Here is a 19,366-nt window from a genome sequence, read left to right as displayed (position 1 = left end):
AATAAAGTGGACTGAAATATGAAAGGAAAAAAAACATATTATCAAATTCACAATTGAACAATTACTACTTCACGAAAAGATTAAAATAATATACATTTCATTGGCTTTGAGAGTTTCTTGAAATTCTTCCTTTACACCTAGCACTACCAAGAAACAACAACAAGATCATCAACTCCTCATTCTTTGGATGAAACCCTAAATAATCCCATTTAAACTTTGGCAAGGAAATTTGGCATAAAAGGTTGAACCAAACTACCACAATTATACTGAGAAGGAAGCTCATCCCAACTATTATTCTTGATATTATTAACTACCAAGTAATTTTTCCTTGGAGTAGTTAAACAAATAAATATGGAATCATCACAACTTGTGCACTTAATATTGTAAACTTCCCACCAATATTCATCTTTGAATTTTAAAGATGAGATAGGTCTATTCCTAATCTTCCGCTCTTCATCAAGCTCCCATATACATATCATATCAAGATCAAAAACTACAGCGAAAATCCTACCACCACATTCCACCAAGTTGGTCCATTTAATATAGCCGGTAAAACCTATCGAATATATGAATGATTTATGTGTTTGGGTATCTAAACATATTATTTCTTTAGTGGTTTTGTTAAGAAAATATAACTTGATTTGGCCTTCATCTCCTAAACTTGTCACACCAACTAGTACTTCTCTATCGGGTTCGAACCAAGAATGTTTATAGAAACGATCTAGATTTTCATTACCATTGTTACTTTTCACAAGAAACTCATCCCAATTACTACTACTATTATTACCTTTTTCTTCTTCTTCTTCTTGTGAGGATGATGAGAAAACTTTAACACCCACAATATAATTATTAGGCTCACAAGATTTCTCATAAACTAGGAAAACTTTGTAATCCCATATTGATGATAAACCTGTTTTTGAACTACTAGTTGATGCTCTCATGGCAATACCAACAATCTCATCACAATTATTCGTATCGAATTTAGGTAATAAACGTGAGATGCTACTTAGAGGATTTTTAACAACAAGAGAAAATGTTTTGTCTCTCACACTTCCTTTTGATGATATTTTGTAACAGACAAGTCCAGAGGAAGCAGATGCTATTGAAATTGTTTCGGAGTGCGGGTCATAAGGTAAAGATATTCTTCGTTCATCGAAAATTTCCCAATCGTAAACGATATTGTTCGGTAAAAAGAATTGAGATTCAAGATTGAGTAACAGAGGACAATAGCGATTTTTGAAAGCAGAATTTGAACAAGTTAAAGAATGGGAGATGATTGATTCCCATCTTTTACAGACGGATTGACATGAGACGATCTCTGCTGTGGGAAGTTGAGCTAGTATTGTTTCGATAACTGCATCATCGAGTTGCTCCATGGGTTTTGGGTTTGCGTTTGATTCTACTCTGCCTGCCGTTTCAATCATTCTCTCTCTCTCTCTATATATATATAGGGTTAAAGAAGGAGAATTTGGGTAAGTATGGTAATTGAGTTAGGATTGATTTCAGGAAGAATTACTTCCCTACAATTTTGGAAACTTCTATATAATACTAACAAAAAGGGCAATATGGCCTTTTCACTATCTTTATAATAATGGTTTATCCTAAGTTAACCAACCATCATATTGGATTTGTGTAAATAATTTTTACTTTTTTTCTCTAAACATTTTATTTAGGGTTATTTCCCTAATAGCCCCCAACTTTGTGACCGGTTTCCTACCCAGCCCCCTACTTTATGAAAAATACCCAGATGGCCCCTTTTTCTAGATTCCGTTATGACACCGTTACCTAGTCATCATTTCTCTCTCTTCCATCTCATTACCTCTCTCTGCCACCTCACCTTATCGCCACCTCATCATCTTCACCGGCGAAGGTCGCCGGCCGGCCAACTTTCCGGCCGGCGACCTTCATTAAAATTTTTTCTTCTTCTCTCCTCTCTCTCTCTCTTAAAAAATTTTTTTTTTTTCTCTCTCTAGATCTGGTTTATATGAACCAGATCTAGAGAGACCTTCAAGAAGGTCCGAACAGACCTGCTTGAAGGTCTCTCTAGATCTGGTTCATATGAACCAGATCTAGAGAGAGAAAAAAAAACAATTTTTTTTTTTAAGAGAGAAAGAGAGGAGAGAAGAAAAAAAATTTTAATGAAGGTCGCCGGCCGGAAAGTTGGTCGGCCGGCGACCTTCGCCGGTGAAGACGATGAGGTGGCGATAAGGTGAGGTGGCAGAGAGAGGTAATGAGATGGAAGAGAGAGAAATGATGACTAGGTAACGGGGTTATAACGGAATCTAAACAAGGGGGCCATCTGGGTATTTTTCATAAAGTAGGGGGCTAGGCAGGAAACCGGTCACAAAGTTGGGGGCTATTAAGGAAATCACCCTTTTATTTATATTTTTTTTTTTTGAGATATTGGATTTCTATGAAATTTATGTATTTAGAAATGATTTTTCATTAGCTTCCAAAAAAAAAGCAAATTCTTTTTTTTTACCGTTTTTCTTTCTGCAAACTGGGTTTGCAAAACATAAATTGCAATCTGTGGTTGCAAAATATGAACCGCAAATTGGATTTGCAAAATGTGAATCACAAATTGGATTTGCGAAATTTAAATTGAAATTTTGATTTGCAAGCTTTGTAGAAGGTAATCTCATGTTGTAGAGTTTGCAAACTTGATTTGCAAATCGAGAAAAAAACTAAAGTTTTTTCTTTTTCAAATCTGAAAAAATTCTTCTTCGTCATCAAATAAAACCTCATTAGAGTTCGAGATCTGCTTGTGCATCATCATCAACATCAAAATAAAATTCATCTTCACCATCAGATTCATCATCTTCATCAATAAAATTAAGGTCTCAATTTTTCTAGGTTTGTCACCATTAACATTGGGTTCATCATTATCAATCAAACTCATTACAGCTACAAGAATATGAACTTCAACTTCATGAAGTACTCGAAGGAATCAATCAAACACGTTATCGTTTTCCCTTCTCTCACTAAAATTGTATACCTCTCTCGTCGATTACAAAAAAAAAAAAATTGATGTTGATGATCGTCATGATTATGATGTTGAGTTCGAAGAATAGGTAGAAGTGGAAATGGGTATTGATGAACATGAAACTATATCACTGACCTAAGAACCAACTGGTGGACGGATCATTGTCGTGTTAGATTTTTTGGTTTCTTCATTCTATTCTTCAAAGAGATCTGTATGGACTTCCCATTCGGTGTTGTAAATCCACCATTCGGATGTGTCCGACTCATGTTTGCTTTCAGTAAAATTTTGGACACCGTCTTGATAAGACCTGGATGAAGATGATGATGGCAGAGAAGATATGGACGAAGATGATGACGCATTTGTGTCGTGTTCTCTCTCTCAAAACGAGCTTCATCGTCTCTCTCTCTCTCTCTCTCTCTCTCTCTCTATATATATATATATATATATATATATATATATCCTTTTCTCTGTCTCTACTTTAATTAGTGAAAAAGAAAAAGAAAATCCTAAAAAATTCGGGTTTGTTGAGAGATAAACTGATTAAAATATATAAGGGTACTTTGGGGATGAAAAAATAGAAAATAACCTTAATGAAAATTACTCCTATTATTTTACACTTTATGTACCATTGATCATAATATTTTGATAACTTTTATGGTGTGTTTGGATGGCGGAATCATGAATCCGCGGATTCATGAGTCCTTGGGATTCATGATTCCATGGATTCATGAATCCAAGTAATATTTTTTGGCTTGTTTGGCAACTAAAAATCCTATGATTTATTATTATTTGAGTATTTTTAAACGTCTTTAAAAAAAATATGATTTTTGAAAAAAACTATGATTTTGAAAAAAAATAATGATTTTGTAGAAGGAAATATTTTTTTGTTGATTTTAAGTTTGAAATTTAGGTTCATTAATCCAAAATCCTAGCAAATCCTAGGGGGTAAGGTAGGATTTTGGTCCAATACAAATTTTGGAATTAGGAATCCTTAGGATTCAAGAGTCTTAGGATTCTTGGTAGCCAAACAGACCAAGGATTCATGATTCCTACCAAATTCCACTTTTGATAGGAATCCTACCAAATTCCACTTTTGATAGGAATCCTACTTAGGAATCCTGCAACCAAACACACCATTAGTTAATGTAGAAAAAGATGTAGGCTTTTTTAGTTATTATGATAATTAGTTTTTTCAACCAAAAAAGTCATTTTCTGTTTTTCCAATTGGTTGATGGATGTGTTTAGTTGGTCGGCCAGAACAAACCTAGTATTTAGACTTTAGAGAGAGATGTTTACATAACTCATCTGGGCCTGCTAATTCAACTCGTCGCCTATCATGGATCAACTAGTCGGACAAAGAACATTGTTGATAATGGAAATAGAACATTGTAAAAAAAAAAATTGTGCTAACAATTGATTTTTAATAAAGGACATGTCATTGTTTGTTATTTATTTAACAAAGTGAAAAAAAAAAAAAAAAAAAAAAAAAAGTTTAAAAGGTTAAAGAACTTGTAAGAAAAGGATAGAAAAATCTAAACTGCCAAACCCAAATCAAGAGAGTCCATGGCATAATGCAAGTATTTCGTGCTAAATAAAAAAAAACGGATACAAGCATTTCCAACCTAGCAGACATTCATTTTCGAGAAGATAAAAAATACTTTTATCAGAAAGATATTGAGAGTCCATGAACTTCCCAACCACATTCAACATTGTATTTGCTAGATGAAATAGGCTTCCACTTATTCTCATCTTCATCCATCTCCAATATCGAATTCGTTACCTTTATAGGATCATGAGCAACCAAGAAAAGGTAATTACCACCACACTCCACCAAGTCAGTCAATGAATACCTAGTTGCAAAATTTATATGATGCATGAATGCTATTAGTTTCAATGAATAATGCATGTGTATCAATCATGATAGATAAGGAAAACAATGTGTACTACAAATTAATATTCCCAAGCTAACAGACAGTCATTATCAGAAAGAAAATACAAATACTAGCACTCTGCACTCGGCAAGGCAGCTCCTACTCTATAAAACCATCGAATCGCCTACTACTACTTGCTATATGATAAGAAACCAAAAACTCTTCATTTGTTTGAAGAGTATGATCGATTAATTATTTGGGAAGAAAATCATCAAAACTCCTCATTCTTTTGATGAAACCCTAATTTCCCCGCCAATTTAAACTTTGGCAAGAAAATCTGTTATAAAAGGTTGAACCAAAGAATAATTATACATATTCCAAATCACATCCCAAGTATTACTCTTGATATTAGTCACGAACAAGTAAATTTTACCTCCTCTACTTAAACAAATATACATGAAATCCCCATAACTAATGCACTTAAAATTGTCAAATGTCGACCCCTTATATTCGTCATTATTGAAAATGCGAACTTCAAGATGTATATACATATTCGACGAGACAACTCTCTCCATATCCTCATCTTCATTAATCTTCCAAATCACTACCTTATTATCAAAATCATAAACTGCCACAAAAACCCTACCACCACATTCCACCAAGTCTGTCAAAGAATATTCGAAAGTTGTTGAATCCAATGAAGAGGTGAATAATATTTGTTTTTTGGTATCTAGACATATTAATCTTTCTGTGGTTTTAGCAAGAAAGTATAATTTGATTTGTCCTTCATCTCCTAAACTTGTCACACCAACAAGTACTTCTCTATTCGATTCGAACCCAGTTCTATAGAAAGGGCTTAAAACTTCCTTACTATTCACTATGAAGTCATCCCAATTACTACTATTATTAGCTTTTTCTTCTTGTGAGGATGATGAAAAAACTTTAACACCCACAATATAATTGTTAAGCTCAGAAGATTTCTCATAAACTACGAAAACTTTGTAATTCCATATCGATGAAGATCCTGTTTTTGAACTACTACTACTACTACTTGATGCTCTCATGGCAATGCCTACAATCTTATCAGATTTATTTATATCGAATTTGGGTAGTACACGAGAGATGCTACTCAGAGGATTCTTAACCACAAGAGAAAAATCATTATTGTTGTCTCCTTTTGATGATATTTTATAACAGATAAGTCCATAGGAAGCAGGAAATATTGAAATTGTTTTGGATTTTGGATTACAAGGTAAAGATATTCTTCGTTCCTCGGAAATTTCCATGTCGTAAACCATATTGCTCCATAACCGTGACCTAAAACCAAGCTTGAATAACATAGGAAAACGACTTTTAGCGGAGTTGGATAAAATTGAAGAATGGAGGATGATCGATTCCCATCTTTTAGTGACTGAAAGACATGAGACAATGTCTGCTGTGGGAAGTTGAGCTAGTATTGTTTCTGTTACTGCATTGTCCAGTTTGTTCCATTGATTTTCATCTTCTTCTTCCTCTGTTTTTCTTCTCTTACCACCATTGTTATCATGTGTTTGCTCCATTGTTTAATTCTACTTTACTGATGATGTTTCATTCTTTGTCTCTATTATATATAGAAAGAGAATTTGTTTTATTGTTTATGTATCCTATTTGAGTTAGGATTGATTTCACGAATCCTAGAGTTACTTAACATTATAATTTTGGGAACTTCTATATAATAACAAAAAGGGCATTATCGACTTTTGTTTTATTGTATATGTATAATTCGAACTCCAACTTAATATATGACTATAAGTAATCAGACTCGGACAAAAATAGGTCCACTGTTATGGGGGTCTGTGCGGACGCACGACTAGGGGTGGCAACGGGTACCCATTTACCCGGAACCGAACCGGAACTGAAATTGTTTATGCCGGTTCTGGATCCTTATTTTGATATCCGATAAGAATTTAATACCCGACGGGTATTACCCGATTGGAACCGATAAGATTTCAATACTTATTGGGTATATCCGACGGGTACCCGGTGGGTACCCGATACCCGACTTTAATGCGTAATTAGTTGATATTTTTACAAATTTTAAGGTCCTAATTACTTATTCTATGATAAATATTTTCTAATCGTGTCGTTGAGTTTCTCACTTAACATAACATTCTTAATTGGTAATCAAATTATATTCAATAACAAATTTTATTGAAACTTATAATATACAATAATGAGATTTGTTATAAAATTTTAATAATTCATTCGTGTATCTTTTATTAAATAGGTTTTACAAAAAATATCTGAGTTTTTGAATGAAGTATAACCTTCCTAATTAGTGTTAAAAATGATTAAATAAGAAGTAATAAATAGAACCGACAAATATCCGATACCCGACGGATACCCGCAATTTTTATAGGTTCCGGTTCTGGATCCTTAAATTATGGAACCGGACCCGAAACCGCGAGGATCCGGAACTGTAATTTTTAATAAGTTCCGGTTCTGGGTAGTGAGATACCCGAACTGGAACCGACCCGTTGACACCGCTACGCACGACCCACACCTGCCACCGCATGATCGTGATTGCAGTATTAGGAGGGTTCCGACTTATTAGAGTCTGAATCACTTACCACTTCTACCTACTTGTCCAAACAAAATCAAATACTTCATTGCCTCGAATAAAATGATAGATTACTTTACTTGGGTAGACAAATTCTTCCTTTTAATCAACAAGGCAATAAGAAGTTAAGAACATGAAGATGAGTATTGATTTCCATCTTTTACAAACGAAAATGCAAGATAAGATATCTGCAATGGGTAGTTAGAAAGTATTGTTTCGGCTATCGCATCCTCGAGTTTCTCCCATTGATTTTGATCTTCTTCCTATGTTTTTCTACCAACATTCATTATCATGAGTTTGGTCCATTGATTTTATTTCACAAAACTAGTATACCAATGATATTATTTGTTTATGTATATCTAAAATCTTAGAATCTGGGCTATCTAAGATTTCCAGGCAAAATTAGCCCCAAAACGGCCACCATATTTGATTTAAGATTTTAGAAATGGGGACTTCTACATGCGCCTCAATTAAGTGTTAAAGGCGCCTCTCTCAAAGCAAAGTCTAGTTTGTGAGTGAAGGAGGCGCCGTTAACATTTATGCGGGGCTTATTTAATCCAGAGTTTATCGGTTCTAGGGTCTAGGGTTCTAGGATAAAGATAGGTTAATTTCAATCTGCTCCCTAATTTTTGACCATGTGGAAGTTTTGACCTATATATTCGTCCATTGTTTCAATTTGGCCTCTAATATTATGAGTCAGTTAGGCCAATATAATAGCTATGTTTTTTTTTTTTATCTTTCGTTTCAAAAGGTTTCTCTTCTTGTCTTTCTCTTTTCCCCGCATCGGAAATACGTGAGGCCTTCAACTTAATTTTCTGTGATTAGAATCCTAATGAAAATGATACCTATTGATCATTAGATAGGCTCAATAACCTCCACAAGCCCTTCCTGGTTGCGTAACTACAACATCTTCCAGTAGCTCCTTAGCACATCTCTTGTGCCATGGTTGCAATGAGTTTCCACTCTCCTACTTCATACTTGAATTCCAAAATACGTAATCTTACCAACTCAACTTCGACCGAAAATTCCACGAAAACCTTTCCATCACATGTTAGTAAATATATTTAACCTTACATGCTTAAATTAATCATGTTATAAGATGATTATGATGAAATCAAATAACATGAAAAAGCATACTTACAAAAACTCCAAAAGATTCATAGAGATGAAATAATCACGGAAGCGTACCTTGATCCATAGCTTGAAGATGGTTGGGTAGGGTTGATCTTCCACTTGGTTCTTCTTCCTTTAGAACCTCTCTTGTGATGAAGGGATTTCACACTTAACCAAAATATTGAGATTAGGGAAGAAGCCCAAATGGGGACCATAACCCCTATTTATAGACTTTTATTTCTAATTTGGCCCCTCATCAAATTAGAAATCACTTAATGGTCTCTAAACGTTTATTCCATGACACTTTGATACCTACTAGTCAAGTCAATCCATATTAGACCACTTTACGACTTGACAATTTACTGAGATAGCCATACACATGTCTATACATATGTGAGCCCACATATATTGGAATTTCTTCCAACAATCTCCCACTTGGGCCACATATGCTATCTAGAAATGTGTACATCCTTATGAGCTCAAAATGTGCTATCAAATATTAGGTATCCCAAACAATCTGGTCCATCAGTTGTGCTAGTATGGGATTAAAGGGACTTTCGTAACATTCAATCGTCACTAAATCCATCAGTAGTCACACATACCAACATAACCAAATGACATAGATCAATCATGGACGCGTAGCATGGAAATTACATGCAATGTGATCTTACCATGCCTATTCCCAACTGGTCCTACCGAAACTTTATTGAGATCCATACTTAACTTAAAAAACAAAGTGGAATGTACTTAATACTTTATTTCTGCAGAAAGACTTTAGTTCAGCAAATGTTGTCTGAAATAGAAAATAGAGCAACGTCTGAATTACATCAACCCAAACATTACAAACTCCCACTAAACCGAAGTATCCTTAAGTGGTGCAACACCCATGTGAGCAACATGCTCATGAAAGACCTTAGGTGTCAATCCTTTAGTCAGCGGATCCGCAATCATGGAGTTTGTCCCAATATGCTCTATAGATAACTGTCCACTTTGTACTCTTTCTTTTACAACAAGGAACTTTATGTCAATGTGTTTTGACCGAGAAGAGCTCCTGTTGTTGTTGGAGTATTGAACTGCTGAGTTATTGTCACAGTATAACTTTAGTGGTCTTTCAATACCATTCAGAATGCGCAGCCCAGTGACAAAATTTCGCAGCCATAGTCCATGGTTTGATGCCTCATAGCAAGCCACAAATTCCGCTGCCATGGTGGAGGAAGTCATAAGTGTTTGTTTAGCACTCTTCCAAGATATAGCTCCACCAGCCAGTAGATAAATGTAACCTGATGTAGATTTCTTACTATCTTGGCATCCAGCAAAGTCAGAATCCGAGTACCCTATGATCTCCAAGTGATCTGACCTCTTGTATGTGACCATGTAATCCTTAGTTCTCTGCAAGTATCTAAAGACTCTTTTGGCTGCTTTCCAGTGATCCATTCCAAGATTGCTTAAATATCTGCCTAACATACCGACAATGAATGCTAAATCTGGACGTGTACATACTTGAGCATACATCAGACTCCCAATTGCTGACGCATAAGGAATCTGTTGCATTTCTTTAAATTTCAGGTTGGTTCGAGGGCACTGGTTTAGACTAAACTTGTCTCCTTTAGCGACCGGGGTGTCTCCTGGTTTACATTCTTGCATACCATATCTTTTCAGAACTTTTTCAATATAGCTCTTCTGTGATAATCCAAGAATACCTCGTGCGAGATCGCGGTGTATCTGGATTCCTAATACAAATGAAGCTTCGCCAAGATCTTTCATATCAAATTTCTTTGATAGAAATTTCTTACTTTCATGCAACATTTCCTTATCATTGGTAGCAAGTAGTATGTCGTCGACATATAAAACCAGGAATACAAAGCTACTCCCACTGAACTTGTGATACACACAATCCTCAACAATATTTGTCTCAAAACCAAATGAGACTACGACTTGATGAAATTTGTAGTACCACTGTCGGGAAGCCTGCTTGAGCCCATAGATGGATTTCTTTAATTTGCAAACCATATTCGTTGGATCACCAGATACAAAGTTTTCGGGTTGCACCATATATATTGTTTCATCAATGTCTCCATTGAGAAAAGCAGTTTTGACATCCATCTGATGTAGCTCAAGATCAAAATGTGCAACAAGTGCCATAATTATCCTGAAAGAGTCTTTCGAGGAAACCGGAGAGAAAGTCTCTTTATAATCTACGCCTTTCTTTTGAGTGAAGCCTTTAGCTACAAGACGAGCCTTATATCTCTCCACATTACCTTTCGAATCCCTTTTGGTTTTAAAAATCCATTTGCAACCAATGGGTTTCTTACCTTCAGGTAATGGGACAAGATCCCAAACTTGATTGTCTTGCATTGATTTGTATTCTTCATTCATGGCGTTGATCCATTTTTCAGAGTTAGAATCCTGCATGGCTTGACGAAAGTTGATTGGATCATCTTCTGTCAATCCACCAGTGTCCTCATGTTCTTGGAGATATACTACGTAATCATCCGAAATGGCACTTCTCCTCTCTCTGTTGGATCTCCTTAATGGCACTTCCTCTTGAGGTTGTTGAGTTTGTTCTTCAGGAACAACTTCCTGAACTGGAGTGGGGAGTTGTTCAACATTGTCTTCTAAGGGTTCCAAATCTCCTACTTCGACAATCGTACGCATTAAGATTGGTACATTGTCAGAAGTAGTAGTAGGGATCACAACCGATTCCTCCTCAAAGACAATATCTCTGACCTTATTTCTCCCCCCAAACTCAACATCCTCAAAAAATACTGCAGTTCCCGTCTCAAAATAGACTTTCTTGTGGGATCATAAAATTTGTAGCCCCTAGATCACTCCGAGTATCCAATAAAGTAGCTGCTTATTGTTTTGGAATCCAACTTCTTTTCATTCGGCCTATAAGGCCTTGCCTCAGATGGACATCCCCAAATATGTAAATGTTTTAGACTAGGCTTTCGCCCAGTCCAAAGTTCATAAGGTGTTTTAGCAACTGCATTAGATGGTACTCTATTAAGGATGTAAGCTGCTGGCTTTAATGCTTCTCCCCAGAGTAACTCTGGTAAGGTAGAATGACTGATCATACTCTTTACCATATCCTTAAGAGTACGATTTCGCCGTTCAGCTACACCATTCATGCTAGGAGAACCTGGCATGGTGTACTGTGAAACGATTCTGCATTCCTCTAGGAAGTTAGCAAATGGCCCTTGACGTTGTTCACCTGAACCGTCATATCTGCCGTAGTATTCACCACCACGATCAGATCTAACGACTTTTATTTTTGCATTAAGTTGATTTTCAACTTCATCTTTAAAAGCTCTGAACACGTCTAAGGAATCAGACTTTTCATGAATGAGATATAAGTAACCATATCGAGAGAAATCGTCTATGAATGATATGAAATATCGTTGACCATTCCAAGAAGCCGAAGCGAATGGCCCACATATATCAGTATGAATCAATTCTAAGACGCCTGAAGCTCGAGCGACACCTAATCTCTTCTGTTTGGTCTGTTTGCCTTTTATGCACTCTACACAGACATCTAAGTCTGAGAAGTCAAGTGAATCCAAAATACCTTCTGACACCAACCCTTTGAGTCTATTTTTAGATATATGACCCAAACGCTTATGCCATAATTTTGCTGAATTCACTTCAGTAATCTTTCTTTTCGTACCCCGTGTTTCCACGTGCAAGGTTTCATTATATGAGTCAATAGTGTCAAGCAAGTATAGCTTATCATAAGCACTTAGAGAACCAGTACCACAATTATTTGAATTTAAAGAAAGACTAAACTGATTGTTTCCAAATGAACAATGAAAACCGGATTTGTCCAAAACAGAAACTGAAACCAAATTCCGTCTGAATGACGGTACAACAAAAGTGTCTTTCAAATCCAAATAAAATCCAGTTCCTAATAATATCCTGAAATGACCTATTGCCTCAACCTCTACCGCCTGCCCGTCTCCCACATAGATGTATCTTTCACCATCAATTGGCTTTCGGTAGCTCAGACAACCCTGCATAGAAACACTAATGTGAGTAGATGCACCTGAATCTAACCACCACGTGTTTCTAGGTACTGAAGATAAATTAACTTCAGAACAGACCAAAGTAAAGAACATACCCTTCTTGGCACGCCAAGCAGCATACTTCGTACATTCTTTCTTTACATGCCTAGGTTTTCCACAAAAGAAACAACCATTTTCTTCCTTAGGTTTCTTTTGTTCTGGACCCTTAGCAGCTTCATTATCCTTATTCCTTTTCTTGCCCTTCCCTTTTGAGGTACTGGCCAAATGAGCACTTTCAGATTTCTCATGCTTCACTCTTTCCTCTTCTTGCACACAATTTGAAATGAGCTCATTAAGAGTCAATTTCTCCTTCTGGCAGTTGTAACTGACCTTAAATTGACCAAATTGTGCAGGAAGAGAGTTCATTACCAAATGCACGAGTAAGTCCTCAGACAGCTCGAGCTTCAGTGCCTTAAGTTTGGAAGCTATATGAGACATCTTCATGATGTACTCCCTTATGTTTCCCTTGCCTTTATACCTCATAGAAGTCAGGTTCGCCAAAAGCGTTCCTGTTTCTGCCTTATCGATCTTTTCATACCTTTTTTCGATTTCGGCAAGGAAATCAATGGCCTTAGTTACCTCAGCAGAGATTGCGCCTCGAAAAGCTTCTGGAATGCCGCGCTTAATGATCATGAGACTCATGCGATTGGAGCGATCCCACCTCTCATAGTGTCTCTGATGGGTCATGAAAATGTCCCATCTAAGTCGTTTAATTTAGACAAGTTAGTCGGTTTCGAGTCTTTATTATAATAAAATGGTTGGTTTTCTTGATTAGGTGTCTTTTGCAGAGTTAGGTGTGAAAAACGGTTAAAAACGAGGAAAAGATGCATGAAGGGTATTTTGGTCATTTGGAGTCAAGGACATTCTGGTAATTTGGCCAAGGTTAGTGCGTGGTTGAAAAGTAGAGGTCGAGACGAGCCCATAGGAGAAAACGGAAGTCAAATCGGAGTTCGGATGAGTGAAATATGCAAAGTCAAAGTCAGTCAACATTTGGTGCACATTTGGTCAACACTCGGGACAGTGTCGGGCACAGATTTGGCGCGCGATACACCAACAGACACGTGTCGGAGGACGGAGGCTGGTGCATCTATATCCCGTGTTCCCGCTAGGCATCCAAGCGCACCCTATAGGCCTGATCCGGTGGAGCGCGTCGTAACTTAACTTGGTAGCCCCGATCTCACGTTTTAATCTTAGCCGTTCCCTTCCGCGTGTCCCAGATCCGACGGCTTCCGTAAGTCCCGTGTTTTACACTTATTCCGTGCACCCGAAGTTGCTTAACTTCTATGCTCTCGGACGCGTGTCACTCTCCCGTCCCTCCAGATCCCGAGCTCTTTTCCATCCGACGGCTGCTGAATCATCTCACCTAATTATCTTATAACCGGGTACACGATAACATCCGGATTTCAACCTTTAAACCCTAGCCGCCAGCTTTTGTCCTTTAAACCCCCATTTTTCTAATTTTAACCCTTCCTTTTATCTTTTTTTACCACTTTAACCCAACCAAAACCCTAACCCTATAAATAAATCCCTTTCTCCTCCATTAGAACCTAGACTTGCAAACCCTCTCAATCTCCCTCTTCTCTATTCTCTCTCCTCTCTTATCCTCTCTCCCTTCTTTTCTCTCTACCTCTTCTCAACTAAAAACCCTAACCACCATTCTTTTCTCTACTACCTTCATCTTTTCTCTAGATTTTCTTTCTCCTTCTAATTTCTTCTTCTAACCTTCTAATTTCTCTATACCTTCTTCTCTAAAATCTCTTCTTCTTTTATCTCTCTTCTAAATTTCTCTTCTTTTATCTTCTAATAAGCTATTATTTGGAGATTTGGGTAATATTCTTGAGATACTTGGAGCTTAAATTGGACATCAAAATTGAGATACATGGGAGTATGGATTGTGAACATTCTTGGTGATTTCTTTCCATTAATCTTTTGTAATTCCATTTATTTTATGAATTCAATGAATATTATTTTAGATTCCATGAGTAGCTAAATTTTGTATCTAGGGTGTAGAGGAAACCCATATTTGGGCTTATTTTGAGATATGTTATAAATCAATGAATCCTTATTTTGAGTTTCAATGCCTATTGATTGTCATTTCATGTTGATTCTATAACCTTATTATCATTCATGTATTATAATTAGATATTTCATGCTTTTATTGATTTATTAGATGAGATATGCCTTTTAGATCTTGAATGATAGTGTAGGAAATTAGTTTTATATGATAGTCAATCATACATTCTTGATTTTGAATTGTGTTATTAAAGAATATATTCCGAAATCTAAATAGTTTATTATGTTAGATTTTGAGTTATACATGAGAAAAGGGATTTGTTAATTAATGCATGTTTTAAGTAGTCCATTTATGTGGTGAAATCGAAAACCATAGATTCTTCTTCTCACCTTGATTTCATTCTTATTAGTCTATTAGTATTGCTTTCTTTTTTTCATAGTAGTTTCCAAATCAAATCAAAAGTTTGAAAGGGGGTTTAATTCGAGATTTAGATAAAATAGCTTGTCCTTTGGAACGAAACTCGACTTATTAGAAATACTATAACTTGACCCCGTATACTTGCGGGAATAGACCTATTTTAGGGCCTATCAAGTTTTTGGCGCCGCTGCCGGGGACTAAGCTTGAATTTGTCTTATCTTATTTCTATATTTGGAAAGTTTTTTTTTTGGTAAGTTTTTATTTTTGGACACTTTGACTTGCTTTTCCATTTTTGGTGTGTAGAACGCTAAGGAGCAAAGGAAGAGGCGCAACAAGGAGAGGAGCTCAAGAAGGAAAATTTACATTTTATTTTTAGTATTTCTTTTTATTTTTGGTGAAAGAGAGACTTTTAGACTTTCTAGTTTTTATTTTTGGTTTAAACGTTTTGACCCTAAATTAGAGGGCTTGTTAATTGTAACCGAAAACCAAAACGAAGCCTCGGGTTCGAACACTCACGGGAGAGTGGCCCGGGTCGTCTACAAAGGTCGTCGCCCGTCTTGAACGGGAGGTAACTTCTAGATCACCCACGAATCTCCCGTAAGTGGGTACTTGTGATGTTTTTGCTTGCCTAATTAATTGTCGAACTGTTAGTTTAATTATCATATTAGTAAGGGCATTAACCCATTACAAGATAGGAGTCGGATTTCATCACCGGTCTCTTGCCCATTTAGGTAACAGCATTGCGCAATCCCAAGCCTCACTTAAAATTAAAAATCGATTTAGACATTGGCCAAGGGTAACGAGCTTATAGGACCCTCTTGACAAATCTCGAACTTGATTAGTATTTGGAGTTTTCCCAGGAAGAGGGAACGATCCAAGAACACAATTCTTGATCGTTGTACTGTGACGGAGTAACTCCTTATAAGAATCATAGTTCAAGCTTTGGAAAGAAATAGAAGCTGTCTAGATCAATTTTTAGGTGAAAAAGACTACCCAGTCATCTAGATTGTGTCTAGGTTGCTTGGTTGAGTCAGCTTGCCTGTGTGTGTGTTTTCCTTAGGATCTTCGTAGTTTCGTTACTCTTTTAATAAAATTAAAAAAAAAAAAAAAAAAAAAAAAAAAAAAAAAAAACCAAAACCAAAACAAAAAAAATGGAAGGATTCTTCTATGAGGACGAATTGGAAGAGAGACGGAAGGAACAATCATTGTTAAGAACACAAGAGATACTTTTACGGAGCATGTCTAGACTTGAGGCGACTAACGCTACTCTAAGGAATCAGACTTTTCATGAATGAGATATAAGTAACCATATCGAGAGAAATCGTCTATGAATGATATGAAATATCGTTGACCATTCCAAGAAGCAGAAGCGAATGGCCCACATATATCAGTATGAATCAATTCTAAGACGCCTGAAGCTCGAGCGGCACCTAATCTCTTCTGTTTGGTCTGTTTGCCTTTTATGCACTCTACACAGACATCTAAGTCTGAGAAGTCAAGTGAATCCAAAATACCTTCTGACACCAACCCTTTGAGTCTATTTTTAGATATATGACCCAAACGCTTATGCCATAATTTTGCTGAATTCACTTCAGTAATCTTTCTTTTCGTACCCCGTGTTTCCACGTGCAAGGTTTCATTATATGAGTCAATAGTGTCAAGCAAGTATAGCTTATCATAAGCACTTAGAGAACCAGTACCATAATTATTTGAATTTAAAGAAAGACTAAACTGATTGTTTCCAAATGAACAATGAAAACCGGATTTGTCCAAAACAGAAACTGAAACCAAATTCCGTCTGAATGACGGTACAACAAAAGTGTCTTTCAAATCCAAATAAAATCCAGTTCCTAATAATATCCTGAAATGACCTATTGCCTCAACCTCTACCGCTTACCCGTCTCCCACATAGATGTATCTTTCACCATCAATTGGCTTTCGGTAGCTCAGACAACCCTGCATAGAAACACTAATGTGAGTAGATGCACCTGAATCTAACCACCACGTGTTTCTAGGTACTGAAGATAAATTAACTTCAGAACAGACCAAAGTAAAGAACATACCCTTCTTGGCACGCCAAGCAGCATACTTCGTACATTCTTTCTTTACATGCCCAGGTTTTCCACAAAAGAAACAACCATTTTCTTCCTTAGGTTTCTTTTGTTCTGGACCCTTAGCAGCTTCATTATCCTTATTCCTTTTCTTGCCCTTCCCTTTTGAGGTACTGGCCAAATGAGCACTTTCAGATTTCTCATGCTTCACTCTTTCCTCTTCTTGCACACAATTTGAAATGAGCTCATTAAGAGTCCATTTCTCCTTCTGGCAGTTGTAACTGACCTTAAATTGACCAAATTGTGCAGGAAGAGAGTTCATTACCAAATGCACGAGTAAGTCCTCAGACAGCTCGAGCTTCAGTGCCTTAAGTTTGGAAGCTATATGAGACATCTTCATGATGTACTCCCTTATGTTTCCCTTGCCTTTATACCTCATAGAAGTCAGGTTCGCCAAAAGCGTTCCTGTTTCTGCCTTATCGTTCTTTTCATACCTTTTTTCGATTTCGGCAAGGAAATCAATGGCCTTAGTTACCTCAGCAGAGATTGCGCCTCGAAAAGCTTCTGGAATGCCGCGCTTAATGATCATGAGACTCATGCGATTGGAGCGATCCCACCTCTCATAGTGTCTCCTTTCATCAGGAGAACTATCATCCGTAAGAGGGGCAGGTTGCTCCACCCTAAGTGCAAGATCCAGATCCATGCAGCCCAGAACGATCAGAACGCTCTCTTTCCAGTCCTTAAAGTTGTTCCCACTGAGAATGGGAATGTTGTTAGCATTCATTGGTATATTTGTAGCAACTACACAGAGAATAGACATAATAAATTTACATGTTCACATCATAACTAAAGTGGGATTTAAAATTTAAACAATAACTAGATACATAGCAGAATACCGAGCACAACATTAGCATCAAGTCTTTGGACAGTAATACTAATTTGTAAGTGGTATCTCTGTTGCAGTAATCAAATATAGACGATAAATCCTGTCAAACAATAAGTCTATCTTTGGACCAACTCATTATTCACATGGACACCTTACAATCATCTCACATTCATCACCGCAGGTGTATATGTAGTTCGGCCAAATATTAAAATACCTTTGGGTCGACTTAATACCCGCATGAATTTACATACACACGACCTGCTCTAACATTGTCATTGAACTAATCTACATAAAAGAGGTCACTTTGGCGACATTTTAGTTCAATTAGTTCTATCAAATGTCGGATATTAGTTGAGGGATGTATCAGTTATTAGTTGTTTAAATTTTACAAAATAAATGTTCAAAAAAGAACCTTTAATTTGGTCTGTAATTGACCCAGTCAGATCTGTCTGACTCAATAAGTCAGACCGGTCTAACACACTAAATGATCTGTCTGACTGAGACCAATCAAACATGTCCGACTCAACCGAGTCAGACCATTCAGAACTGTTTGACTCAGTCAAGTCAGTTCCGAGTCAGGTATGTCTGACTCAGCCGAGTCAGATCTGACTCAGATCTGTCTGACTCGGTCCGAGTCAGTCTTGCAGAAGCTTACTACGGATAACCGTAGATCACAAGTTTAATCTCAAGGTCTTTGGAATGACGACTTTCCACTATCACCATTGCTTCGGGACAACTACAGTAAGTCTACCTTTTTCGTATAGCCTTTGCTGACTACTCTACATGCCGAGCCAATTCCTGATCCTCCTAAGATGGTTACCTTCTTACTTCCTACTTTTTTTCATGATTTCGTATCGTATAACCTGTCTCACTTGACCATCGCAATCTTTTTGGCAGGCATCACAACGGTGTTCAGAGGCTTTCCGATCTCTTTTTATCTGTTTTCTATTCACAGCTTTTTTTCGCCACTTAGCTGGTACCCCATGCCCGCATATAAAGAACAACACATTGTATTTCTGATCGTTGACCTATTGACCAACAAACTTTGAACAAGTAGACTTTTCGACCGTCTAAAACAGTCAATATTGGAAAAGAAAAGAACAAATGAGGCACCACTTTAAAAACAAAAAAATTAAGTCAAGTTTTTCTTAAAGATCTTTGCCACCGTTACAAAACTTACAAAAATCAATACAAATTTATTCCTTGTAATGTTTTATAACATAAGTACACGACAATATATGTTCATCATAGAAACAAATGTTTCCGAACACAAATTTTTAACCAAAAGAATAAAAAAAAGGATAATTGACTAGAAGCGGAACCCCACTTTTCTTGATCACAACCCATCTAAATAGTATAATTAAGCTTCAAATA

General features: G+C 36.7%; 2 protein-coding genes across 2 annotated transcripts; both read right to left on the bottom strand.

Moving 5' to 3' along the window:
- Window positions 1-209: 209 nt before the first annotated feature.
- On the bottom strand, window positions 210-1,376 carry LOC147563066 (F-box only protein 13-like). The gene has a single exon (XM_086654473.1). The coding sequence runs from the start codon at window positions 1,374-1,376 to the stop codon at window positions 210-212; it is 1,167 nt and encodes a 388-aa protein (XP_086510599.1).
- Window positions 1,377-16,956: 15,580 nt separating this feature from the next.
- LOC147563065 (uncharacterized) lies at window positions 16,957-17,854 on the bottom strand. The gene is made up of 2 exons (XM_086664698.1): window positions 17,119-17,854; window positions 16,957-17,011 (listed from the first exon to the last, which is right to left on the bottom strand). Exons 1-2 carry the CDS (start codon window positions 17,807-17,809, stop codon window positions 16,983-16,985), a joined length of 720 nt encoding a protein of 239 aa, XP_086520824.1. The 5' UTR covers window positions 17,810-17,854; the 3' UTR covers window positions 16,957-16,982.
- Between the last annotated feature and the right edge of the window lie 1,512 nt (window positions 17,855-19,366).

The sequence above is a fragment of the Eschscholzia californica genome, unplaced genomic scaffold (assembly GCF_041429995.1).
Source record: "Eschscholzia californica isolate CP2 unplaced genomic scaffold, dmEscCali1.0.p SCAF_1, whole genome shotgun sequence".
Classification (NCBI taxonomy): Eukaryota; Viridiplantae; Streptophyta; class Magnoliopsida; order Ranunculales; family Papaveraceae; genus Eschscholzia; species Eschscholzia californica.
Note: the sequence above shows the minus strand (reverse complement) of the source record. Positions and strands in the feature narration are given on the sequence as shown.

Coding starts and splice junctions, on each gene's coding strand:
- LOC147563066 (XM_086654473.1), bottom strand. CDS start 1,376: ATGGAGCAACTCGATGATGCAGTTATCGAAACAATACTAGCTCAACTT.
- LOC147563065 (XM_086664698.1), bottom strand. CDS start 17,809: ATGGATCTGGATCTTGCACTTAGGGTGGAGCAACCTGCCCCTCTTACG. Junction 17,012..17,118: donor TGCTTGGCGTGCCAAGAAGG/GTATGTTCTTTA, acceptor GTTTCTATGCAG/GGTTGTCTGAGCTACCGAAA.